At 42.1% G+C, this 11,517-nt stretch overlaps 1 protein-coding gene across 1 annotated transcript; it reads right to left on the bottom strand.

Annotated features, from left to right (window-relative positions):
• Nucleotides 1-384: 384 nt before the first annotated feature.
• Nucleotides 385-6,258, bottom strand: tnxba (tenascin XBa). The gene is made up of 14 exons (XM_071902325.2): nt 5,376-6,258; nt 5,035-5,166; nt 3,595-4,890; nt 3,278-3,400; nt 2,964-3,107; nt 2,745-2,864; nt 2,503-2,658; nt 2,287-2,399; nt 2,046-2,178; nt 1,778-1,929; nt 1,589-1,685; nt 1,328-1,489; nt 1,039-1,202; nt 385-926 (listed from the first exon to the last, which is right to left on the bottom strand). The coding sequence occupies exons 1-14, from the start codon at nt 5,776-5,778 to the stop codon at nt 828-830; spliced, it is 3,294 nt and encodes a 1,097-aa protein (XP_071758426.2). The 5' UTR covers nt 5,779-6,258; the 3' UTR covers nt 385-827.
• Between the last annotated feature and the right edge of the window lie 5,259 nt (nt 6,259-11,517).

Below are 11,517 nucleotides of genomic sequence, written 5' to 3'. Positions count from 1 at the left end.
TTATAGTCTTCTTATCCACGCCTCTTAGCTTATGATGTTAGTGTTTCACTGCAGTCAAGGATGGCAACATATTTTTTTGACCTGATAGGGGTCAAGATCTCTGACGTTAAGATGAATCCAACAAGAGGCAGCTTTATAAGCATATAAAGGTAGTGAAAGTAGTAATTTATTACAATTCAACAGTGTTTATGTAGAAAGTGCTTTACTCTCTTTTTGTTGTTGGAAATAGGTTGGGAGCAAAGAAGAAGTTTGATAATCCACAGTTGCCATGGAAGGGACTGAAGGACATGATAATAAGTCACTTGACAGATATACTTGCTTTTGTTTATCTTTTAGAGAAGGGAAGGGGGGGGGAGGGTAGAAGAAACACACTTCAGACCCACTTTAGCCACATTTATTCCAATAGAGTGAGACAGTGCATACTTAATTACAGTAGTAGTGGGGTGGCATACCTTGGTGGTGCACAATAGAAGTGTTTTAGAGTCAAAACAAAACTGTGTAGACATGGAAGGGTCAGGCAGAACAGCACAATACAATACAAAATGTTGCAATAAAAAATATCTCTCCTCTCTACTGGTACATTTCCTAAACAAACAGCTGATGACGCACAACAGCCAAATAGAATAAATTCCTGGTGCGTTGAATCACACTTATCGATAAGCTGTCATTACAGCTGCCACAACGAATGTACATGCAACTTTAGTTAGATAGTAAGATGCAGCAAGTGTGAGAGCCACTCTCTTCTGGATTCCTGGAGCCCTTTGATTCTCTGTTTTTCAGATGTAAGGTTTTAGGGTCGGAGAGGTCATAGAGATTGCACTACGTCCTTAGCCGTGAGTTGCAGGGGAGAAGCCAGACGGTCTGAGCTTCATCTCGGTAGAGGGAATGGAGGAGTCTTTACCTTTCCAGTCTATCCAGACCACTCCCTGCAGCATAACAGAAACAGTTGAGAGATTACATTTGGGTAATGTGCTATAACAATAGCTGTTTGAAGTACATTAGTCTTCATTAAGATAACTTCAGGGAGGTAGATTGTACCTGATTGTTACTGTTGATGCCATAGAGACCATTGAGGTTGGTCTTATAGCAGTTCTTGTACCACCAGCCACCCATATAGGCCCTGGCACAGTGGATCCCCAAAGTATCTGGGTCCTTGTCCCGGGTGGAGAATGGCCGCCCATTGTGGTACCTCATAGAGTCACCTGATTGGGAAATACAGTAAAATTAAGATGTGCTTATCTCAAACAAGCCCTATCAGGAATAAAGGGTAGCATATACTATACATGTTCAAGAGAATTCTTCTATTGTCCAATCTTAAAAATTGTACCTGCTGTTCCCGTGTAGCTGGATGCCATGATGGTGTAGTGCTTCTCCTCTGTGTCGATGGTGAAGTTGGAGTAGTGAGCATAAGCTGTGTCATTTCCTGCTCGCAGGTCCACCCTCAGACTCACAGGGCCAACACTGGTCAGGTTGTGCAGAAGCTCATTTCCTGATGGTGGTAGGGAGAAGGAGTGCACAGTTTAGTCAGTTTTATTGAATAACGTTTTGATGTAGATTTGATCATAATCAGGATGAACCCCAACTGTACCAAGCCAGAACTCTTCGCTGAGGTTTCCAAAGCCAGTGCTGTAGTCGCTCCAGGTTCTGTAGAAGTCTGTCTTTCCATTCATCCTTCTCTGGAACACCTAGAAAACAATCACAGCACCGGTTGGATACTGTCTAGATCTGCCATTGCGTTAATGCAAAGTTTAATTCGAGTAACATCAATTTCTCCCACCGTCCAGCCGCCGCCATCTGTCTCCATGTCACAGTAGACTCTGACTGCTCCTCCCTCTCTCCCCTGGGGGTAGATATCCACCTCTCCTGACTGCAGCGCTCCATTCAGCAGCTCCTGGGAGCACTCAGTAGGGAAAGGGAAACGCAGCTTCCCTGAGAGATTAAAAAAAGGTGTGAAAAGAATTACTATAAAATAATGAGTTGTATTGAGAGGACAGGTAAAATAGTAGAGGCTTGTCTCAGGGAATGCAGTATTTAAAATGCATTACCTGTGAGGAATTCTGTGGTGACAACAGATGTGTACTGTCCATCTCTCACTCCTTGTACCAGAACAATGTACCGGGACATAGACAGCAGCCCTGTCAGCTTATACTCTGTGATGGTGGAGTCCAGGATCACCTCCTGATATATACATAAACACACACACACCAAATCTTTTCACCAGTGCTCTAAGTGTTAAGGTTCTCTTTTCATCTATGTAAGTATCAATGCTGAGGGCGCATTGCTCACCTTTGTCTCCTCTCCTACCACGTAGTAGGTCAGTCTGTAGCTGTGAAACGCAACAGTGGGTGCTTTCCACGCTATCACTGCAGAGCGAGCACCCACTTCACTGGCTTTAACCGCTGAGGAGCACAATAACGCATATCTGTTTAGTTTATATTATACCCAGACTTTGCACATAACAACTAGAGACGCCTAATCTTTATTTATTCCCCTTCTACTCACCGTTAGCAGTAGTGAATGTTGTTGAAATGGCTGTGCTCTGGAGACTGTCCTTCTGGCTCAGGGCCTTGACTGTGTACAGGGTGCCTCTCTGCAGCCCTCTCAGCTGGTGCTCCACTGAGTTTCCAGACACCATTACTGTCACAGTCACATTAGGAGCTGTGGCAAAAGGGAAAAGTAATAAAACAGCTTAATCCTTAGTCCTGGATGAAACAGCTAGAGTAGGGGGATTTTGCTGCACTCACTCTTTGAGGACTCATAGCTGATGATGAAACGGTCTACTTTTCCCAGACTGGGCGTCCATTGCAGCACAGCTCTGGTATCTGTAATACTGATGGCTTGAAGATGGGTTGGAGGGGCGGGCACTGCAGTCAGGAGACAATCCATAGTGCGTTATTTTTAGTTTTTTTTCACAGACTAAGACATCCAAATCATACCAAAATCCAGTTTAACTGGCTGTGTACCTGTGGTGATAGTGGATGTGAGGGCATCACTCTGGACCTTGCCTTGTGTGGTAGTTACACTGATTATGTAAGAAGACCCAGCAGACAATTTTGACAGAACCAGATGAGACTGCTGGGAGTCCATAGTCACAGAGCGGCTCTCCCCTGGTAGGATGATACATCACCAATATTACACCTTTACACTTTACACACTCATGCAAACTGATGAATGAGCCACACAGACTGATACTGTGATCATTTACAGGCATTACATTTGTGAATTCAGCAAGAAAATTGTGAGAGGAGATATAGTAGATAGGAAACCTTGGACAGACCTGTGACAGAGTGGGTGTATGTGACCCTGAAGCTTGTGAATGTGGTCTTTGGTTTGGACCAGGACACTGTGAGAGAAGACTCTGTTACGTTGCTGAACACTAGCTCTGTGGCTGGCTCAGGACCTGGCGAGAGGAAAAGAAAAGACAATATGGTGTCAGAAGATTTTTATTTAATTTCTTTTAATCAGCAACCCGTGAATAAATATTGCAAAGTGAAAAAGGGGAGAAGAGGGGGTGCATTTATTGCCTTCAGTATACTCACTGGCAATACTACAGGAAGTTCACATAAATTATCAATGCGGTATAATTTTAATTACCTGTAGTTACAGTTACTCTGTGAATCTTGGACCTCTTCCCAGGAGCAGTACCATAAATGAGCAGGGCATAGCGTGTCTGCGACCGAAGGTTACTGAACTCCACAGAGCGTACGCTGCCAGGGAGAACCATGGAGACTCTCTTGCTTTCAGCTTTACCTCTGGATCCAAGAACTTTAGCAGAGGAAGCCGTTCCATTGGTGCTCTCGCTCTGTATCTGGACCTCAGTTGTGTTCTTAGCTGTGGCGGTCTTGTCTCCTTCAAGAGCTCCCTCTTCTACCTCTTCATCTTCGTCCTCCTCACCCTCTGCTCTCTGCTCTCTTCTGATCACGGTGAAGTTCTTGAACATCCCTTGCGGAGCTGACCATGTGACAGTGAAGCTGTAGGAGGAGATGTTCACAACCTTCACAGAGCCTATGCCACCTCCTGTCCTCCTGGTGGTGTTCCCAGAAGACTGGACAGCTGTTTTGTCCTGAATAACTTTTGCCTCATCTGATGTCGCTGCGATGGTCGTATTCACTAGGTACTGACTCCTCTGTGTACTCTGTGTAATTTTCCCTTTTCCAGACCCAATCTTGCGTGCTTCAGTGTTTTTGCTCTCAACAGATTGCACGACTTTTGTCACATTTACATTCTCTGCTTTGACCTTTTTGATGAGTTTATTTCCAGATGATTGGGTAGCGTTCTTCTCAGCCAAGGTGGATTGCTCCAGGGTCTCTTTCCCTGCCCTTGTCTTGTTGTTAGATGTTTCCATGACCTTGGTGAGAATGGTCAGAACTTTAACCGTACCATTAGATTTCTTCACATTGCTCTGGGTAATATTGGTTTGAGGTTGGTCTTTCAGTTGGTCAGATTTAGAATGTACTTTACCTGCAGCTCCTTCCTTAACAGTAACTAGCTTGACATCAGTTTTTGGGAGGGGCTTTTTAGAGGTCAGGACAGTAGTTTTGCCTTTGCGTGCCTCCTCTTGCTTTCTTCCCTCATGTTTCAGCAGGACTTGACCAACAGTTGGGCGACTGGTCTTTGTGGCACTTGCAGAACCTTTAATAATTATTTTACCAGCAGAAGCTCCTTGTTTTGCTACTGTTTTAATAATGCCCCCTTTTACATTAGTGGCCACTTTGGGTTTGGTGTCAGTCTCTTTGCCTTCAGTGCCCTTCTTCTGGTCCTTCTTTTGGAAGAGTGTCTGCTCGGCCTTGGTGTTCTTCCCCTGTGTATTTTCCTTGATGGCGTTGCTGCCTTGGTTCACCTGCAGGGTCACTGTCTCCACTGTTATCTTGACCTTCCCTTTGGCAGTTTCTGAAATTGGATAGCAGTGGTTTCGGATCAGGAAATGCATAAGATATTCTAACCATGACAATATGAAAATAACTTGACTCTCTCTGAAAAATCTGTATCCTGGACTGTACCATGTCCCGATGACAGCTACACACTCTCACTTACTTTTATTGCAGTCGGCTCCAGGTGCACACTTACTGCAGTCTGGACCTAGGAATCCCTGGAGGCAGACACATTTCCCCTTCTCACATTTTCCATTGCCATTACAGTCATTTGGACAATTTACTGAACATGGACCTGAGCAGAAACAAAGAGAACCACAATTAGAGGGGCTGCATATTAACAAAATAGTCTTTAGTAGTGTCAGTTATAAAATCCACTTCCCTGATGAGTTGTGTCAAAAAATAGTGCTAATCTGATTAATGGAGCAGAACAATACTAAATGTGAATGATGAAACTGTACATAATGAAACCATAATGATGACATAGTGATAATGAAACCATACATTTATCCTTTAGGGAGGACATCTCCCTTTCCAGTCGGGCCACACGTCCTTTTAGCGCAGCCATCTCAGCCTCACAGCCCCCAGTGCAGCCTCCAGGCACCAAGCTGATCTTATGAGTCATCACCAGAGGAGAGCCAGGTTTCAGCTTCAGCTCCTGCTCCTTGGTGTGGCTGGAGTCACAGCCGTCACTTATGACCACCTTGATCGGCTGCGAGGGGGCAGGCTTGTCTTTGGTGCTCTTCACAACACCAGTTGTAGGCGATTTGATCACAGCTGTCTGACTGACGGAGGCTGCGGCCTTGTCTTTGTCGGCCATGGTACCACTAGCTGCAGCAGCTTTTATGGGTGTTGACAGAACAGCCTGAACTACTGTGGGGGCAGGCTTGTCTTTGGTTGTCTTCATTTCACTGGTTGAGGGAGATTTAACTAAAACAGTCTGATTGACTGAGGCTGTGGGTTTGTTTTTGGTGGTTGTGCTACTTCTAGTTGAAGTAGGCTTTGTGGGTGTTGACTGAACATTTTGAACTGCAGTGGGAGCAGGCTTGTCTTTGGTAATCTTCCCATCACTGGTTGAAGGAGATTTAATTGAAACAGTCTGATTGGCTGAGGCTGTGAGTTTGTCTTTGGTGGTTTTAGCGCCACTGGCTGGAGCAGATTTTGCAGATGTTGACTGAACATTTTGGACTACTGTGGGGGCGGGCTTGTCTTTGGTAGTCTTCACTTCGCTGGCTGACGGAGATTTAGTTGAAACAGTCTGATTGACTGAGAGTGTGAGCTTGTCTTTGGCGGTTGTGGTGCCATTGGCTGTAGTAGGCCTTGCGGGTGCTGACAGAGTGGTTTGAATTACTGTGGGGCTGGGCTTGCTTTTGGTGCTCTTTGGAGCATTGACTGTTGGAGGTTTTTGGTTGGTGGTTGAAGTGGGTAAAACTGTCTGATTAACTGTGTTTGGCTTTAGGGTGGGGCGAAGGGCCTGTTTGGCAAGAGTAGCAGTGGTTTTTGGTTTCGAGAGGGTGAAAACGGCATTGGGTTTGGTCATGTCACTTCCTGTGGAGTTTCTCTTCTCATTGGTCGTGGCTTGAAAGGAGGGAAATGGGGTGAGCAGGAGGAGAAGTCCTAGAGTAAACAGCATTTTTAGCCAGCAGCTACCAGCAGTAACCAGAGATGGAATGGCCTTTGCAGGATCTGTATGTATGCTGCTGGAAAATTATGAACTCCTTCCTCTATATTTCAGTGACCAGGATTCAAGGTGATTTGCCAGCTCTTTCCTACAAATAAAAAAAAATGAAAGAGTTGAATCATGAATCAAGTTTAATGCTTGAAATTTTATGCAAAGACATTTTTAACCTTTATTTATCCAGAAAACGGTTTTGCTGAGCATACATGCTCTTTTTCAGCACTGCCCAGCTTCACACTCATAGACTTCCCATTCACACTGGCTGCACCCTGGTACAACCACAGTCTTCTACTGCTGGCCACTGAGTAGTTACACTGGAGCAATGTTGGGTTCAGTGCCTCACTTAAGGGTTGCTTGATGATAGTTGTTGAGGGAAAGGAGAGACTCAGATTCTCTATTCTACCTCTATTTTCTCTACTTTCTTCCAAACACTTTTCTCTGTGTACCACCGTAAAAGTTTGGGAAAAAATAAGCATCTTGCATAAACTAGTTACTGAGTTGAAATTGCCTTAAATTCTTTACACTGAACAAAAAGATTATGGAAAATGCTATTTTTTTTAAATATTTGTTCAAAAGACTCTATGCTCATTGCCCATAGTAGGCTACACTAGGCCATGCTAAACCTTACAGGCATTCAGTCAGCTCAGAATTAATTATTTTTTTAAGTGGTGACTATAAACCAAATGTAAGTCCAAAAAATACAGCAGTGCCCCAATCAACCAAAATAGTTGATTCAATGGCTTGCCAGAGTAAGTGAAAACTAAATTAAGCTGATTGTGAGCAGGAAGGAAAAAGGTGACTTGAGCAGGAACTCTAGAGAGCTGCTGGAGAGACTATGCAGAGAGCTAACAGAGCTTTATTGTATAGAACTCTGGGACACTGTACGTCTTTCACTATACAGAGGGTTACATAATCTTCTGCACCCACATCTCATGAAAACCACTAAAAGAAGTATGTCCACAGTTGGCTTTAAATCTCTAGAGAATTAAATAAATCAGGCAGCATGTTGAAAATGCATAGAGGTGCTCACACAGCAAGCAAATACTGTATATTTTCAATGCTGTATGGGGGTGCATGGATTGATTGACTAAATGGGTGCAGATCTGACTGAATTAAAGCAGTCACACCCTTTACTTTTCAAATGTAAATTGTCATGCTATCACAGTAATCATTTTAGTGAAATGAAAAATGATTGAAGCTCAATTCTATATTCATGCTACCATAGAATGATACCTGGTTAAACTATTCATGCATGTGCATCATGCATGAATAGTTGAACACCTCAAATGTGTTACACTGCAACCCAAATTTCCCCATGGGGACAATAAAGTTGTTATTCTATTATGTTCTATTTTGTTCTATTTATTCTGCACACTATTCACCAAAACCAGTGCAGTGTAATTGCTTATGAAATCGAATGTATGCAGAAACTGTTCTACTTCTTACAGCAGAGTGTTCAGCAACAGGATGACTTTTGTTTTCACATTTTTACTCACTTCTTTTCATTTATTATTCAAAATATCATTCACTGAGAAAGAGTTTTCAGCTGTGCTCCATGAAATACATTGTAATATCAAGCAATGAACAATGATATACAGTCTGCAGACATCTAACTAGAATATATGAATCCATACATTCAAATGATTGCAGTTACCACTATGATACCATGGCAGTATATCATGCATGGAGAAACATAATTAACCTACCAGGATAATGATTTCGTTCTTGGCTTTATGTCTTTCTTTGTGTTGCTCCCTCCATCTGATTGGAAAAGCTCACATAGACTTGCTGGGTATGAACTAGGAGGAAAGAGGAGAGAGAAAGGACCCCCACTAGAAAGGAGGAGAGCGATAAAGTCCGCTCCTACTTAAGGACCCCCCTCCACCCCTACAGCTCCCACTCTCTCAACCACCATGGAAAATATTTGTATTGGACATACAAAAACAGTGGCATTTTCAGATAGATTTGTGCATTGAATATGGTCAACTGCCCTCCTATATTCTGTAATATCAAGAAAACATATCTTTTTGTAGTCCTTTCATAGACCATGGCTAGTAGGTTTATCAATGCAACTGATCCAAGGTGAATCTATTAAGTTCATCTTTTATGCATACCATATTTTTTGGATAACACATTGAAAGTCATCATTAAAATAACCTACTGAATTATTAATCAGTTTGAATAGATCATCTTTTTAAAAATGTGATTTAATATCTAGTGAAGTCAGATTCTTAGTCAATATAGTAAATTTGCCACTTTGCTGTCAAACTATATGCATGCACATTTCTCTGAATAAGGCAATGCTTTGTCATGTAACACAAAAAGACCACAGCATATCGATTCCAACATGTTTTACCTTTGCAAGGCTCATGACAGTTATGTGAGTTACTTGACTTTTACCAGACATCGCTAACACCTAGACTCAGTCTTTGACTGAATAACGTCTTGGTCTGAGAATCATGATTCAGCGGGAATACATAGCATAACACTGCAGGTATTCACCACTGACTCTGGGGGACAGGAACCTCTCTCTATATGAATTGGCTGTTTGTTGGAAGTAATGAGATGTAACTACGTGGGAGTTATGTAAGTGACCAAATATCCAGCAGATTTAACGAATGCTCTGTGAAGGCACTGCATCTTTGACCAAATGGCCACCCACCTTCCCACCTTTTGTAAACCACATGAAGACAAGTATATCAAGGGTTTCGAGCGAAAGGGGCTTAAGTGACATTTTCCTAATTTTACAGGAGAGCAAAAATAAAAGTTTAAAAGATTGAAAAGTTAAAATGCTTAAAATGTTTTTCTGGTAAGTTTTAACAATCATAGCTATAGCACATTATAACAGCACTCATAATGAATTATAATTCACTCATAATGTGTTATGACCATTCTTTTAAGAACACAATACTTATTGATGCATTATAACTGCAATCATGAGACATTATAGATGTAATAATGAATTTAAGCACCAGTGTCTTACAAAGACTCTTGACTAGGTTTCTATCAGAGATTGTATGACAAGAAAAATAATGCATTATGAGTCCTTGTGTTTCAATATAAGGTCCATCAGTCACCCTGCGCTGCACAGACAGGCCAGTCTGAACCAGGAAGTGTTGTAAGTGTTCATAGTATGCTAAAATGGTCCATGCAGCATCATAAGTTGTTATATGTAAAGTGAAATGTAATCGTCTAAAATGAACCATACACGCAAAGTATCATTATGCATTATAATCCCTGTCACAATCGGATACAAAACATGAGCATAAGACAAGAGTGCATATAATTTATGTTATACAACAGGCCAGTCGAGTAATTTGATTGGACAAGAGGCATTCCATGAGTGCTGATATACGTACAGTATAACAGCACTGGGACTTTTTACTATACGTATCACTCCGCTTCACAGGTGTTCTAATATAACCTTGATAGCTGCGTTCACACATAGCGTTAGTGTGGAAAAAGCCTTTTCTTGTGAAGAGAAATAAAAAGCGGATCACGACAACGTCATCTGACGTTAGCTGAGTAGCTGGCTAGCTAATCAGCTGGTTAGCACTAATATCAGATATTCCCAATACACGGCTACACAAAACTCTAACTTCATTCACACCTAGTAGCGACAGCGATATGGATACATTGACCTTAATTACGAACGGTAGTCAGAGGAGGACGACTGGGAAGAAAGTAAACTGAATTAGTCCGTGCAAACCTCAAAGTAGCTAGCTACTTTATGCAAAGCTACTATGCTAATTATTTTAGCAATATCACACTCGAGGTCGTGCTGCTGTACTGTATATCAGCACAGCTGTGATTATCTTCGGCACGAGGCCGCAGCGCTCCCTCTTGTGTGATATTGCTTAAATAATTTGCATAGTCAAACAAAGCATTAGTGCTTTTCTTACTAATGTTTGAAAGGGGAAAAAAAAATCTAAAAGCTATTATTCATTATACACATGGTTAATGTAATGGCATACCTGTAGCATTAATGTGTAATCCGCTATGGTTAGGCCTATATGTCCAGTTGGACTCATCCAAATTCTTAAATATGCAGATTGATGACATATTTAGCTGTGTGGAATTTATTACGTTTGGACAAGGCTAACAAAACATGTTGGCAAACAAGCTATTGAATATTCCAAGAATATTACAACTACAGTAACAGTTGATGCTGCACACCTAGGCACCATGGGACTGTATAGCATCTGTAGGCCTACTTTTTTTTTTTTTTTTTAACTTTCCTTTGCCCAAAGAAAGGAAGGCCCATCAACAGTGTCAGGTTGTCCTTCAGGAAGCAGACTGTGGGGAGCTGGCTGCTGCTGGGTGTGTGGCATGGGAGGAGGTGTGTGTAGGAAGTCTGATTCAGGTAGGTCACACCTGGTCTTATATCAAAGCAGGGCCAGTCGTGGAGGAATCACTTTGTAGATATAATTAAGGGAGAGGGAGGTGACAGAGAGAGACATACTGATACTGACAACATGCAATGCCCCATTTTTCTAAAACATAGTACAAAAAAGTAGCACTACTAAGCCAAATCAAAAAGTAATTGATAGCATGCGCAAACTTGTAACATGCATAAATCACTATCAACATGACACAAAGTAAATGAAAACCACAAGCAACAATACACACGCACTTGCTCAAACTTTAATCTCTATGACAGTACAGACCGGACCTCTTTATCCATTACATGTATCTTTTTATCACTTTGAATTTCAAGGCATGCTGTTGCTGGCTCAAGTTACCCCTAGAAAACGTTGTGACCTGAACTAGGAAAAAAAATAAATAACAACACGTCTTATCATGCGCCCTACAAGTATGATATGGCACCGCATTAAAACTGGCCCCTTGCATCTCTGGTCTACAATCAAGTCAACCTCACATTGAGATGAAACAACAAAGATCGTTTGTCGCGTAGTGTGGAGTCGTGAGTGGGTGGTCCCGTCTCATCAGTGCCTCCATCTGGTGGCA

Source organism: Centroberyx gerrardi, chromosome 12, assembly GCF_048128805.1.
Source record: "Centroberyx gerrardi isolate f3 chromosome 12, fCenGer3.hap1.cur.20231027, whole genome shotgun sequence".
NCBI lineage: Eukaryota > Metazoa > Chordata > Actinopteri > Beryciformes > Berycidae > Centroberyx > Centroberyx gerrardi.
This window is presented reverse-complemented; position numbering and strand designations above follow the sequence as displayed.

What these genes read in the sequence shown, in the direction of transcription:
- tnxba (XM_071902325.2), bottom strand. Translation starts at nt 5,778, where the DNA reads ATGAAGACAACCAAAGACAAGCCTGCCCCCACAGTAGTTCAGGCTGTT. An exon ending in CACCACAGAATTCCTCACAG is followed by an intron (nt 1,930 to 2,045) that starts GTAATGCATTTT and finishes TTAATCTCTCAG; the next exon opens with GGAAGCTGCGTTTCCCTTTC. An exon ending in GCATCAACAGTAACAATCAG is followed by an intron (nt 927 to 1,038) that starts GTACAATCTACC and finishes GTTATGCTGCAG; the next exon opens with GGAGTGGTCTGGATAGACTG.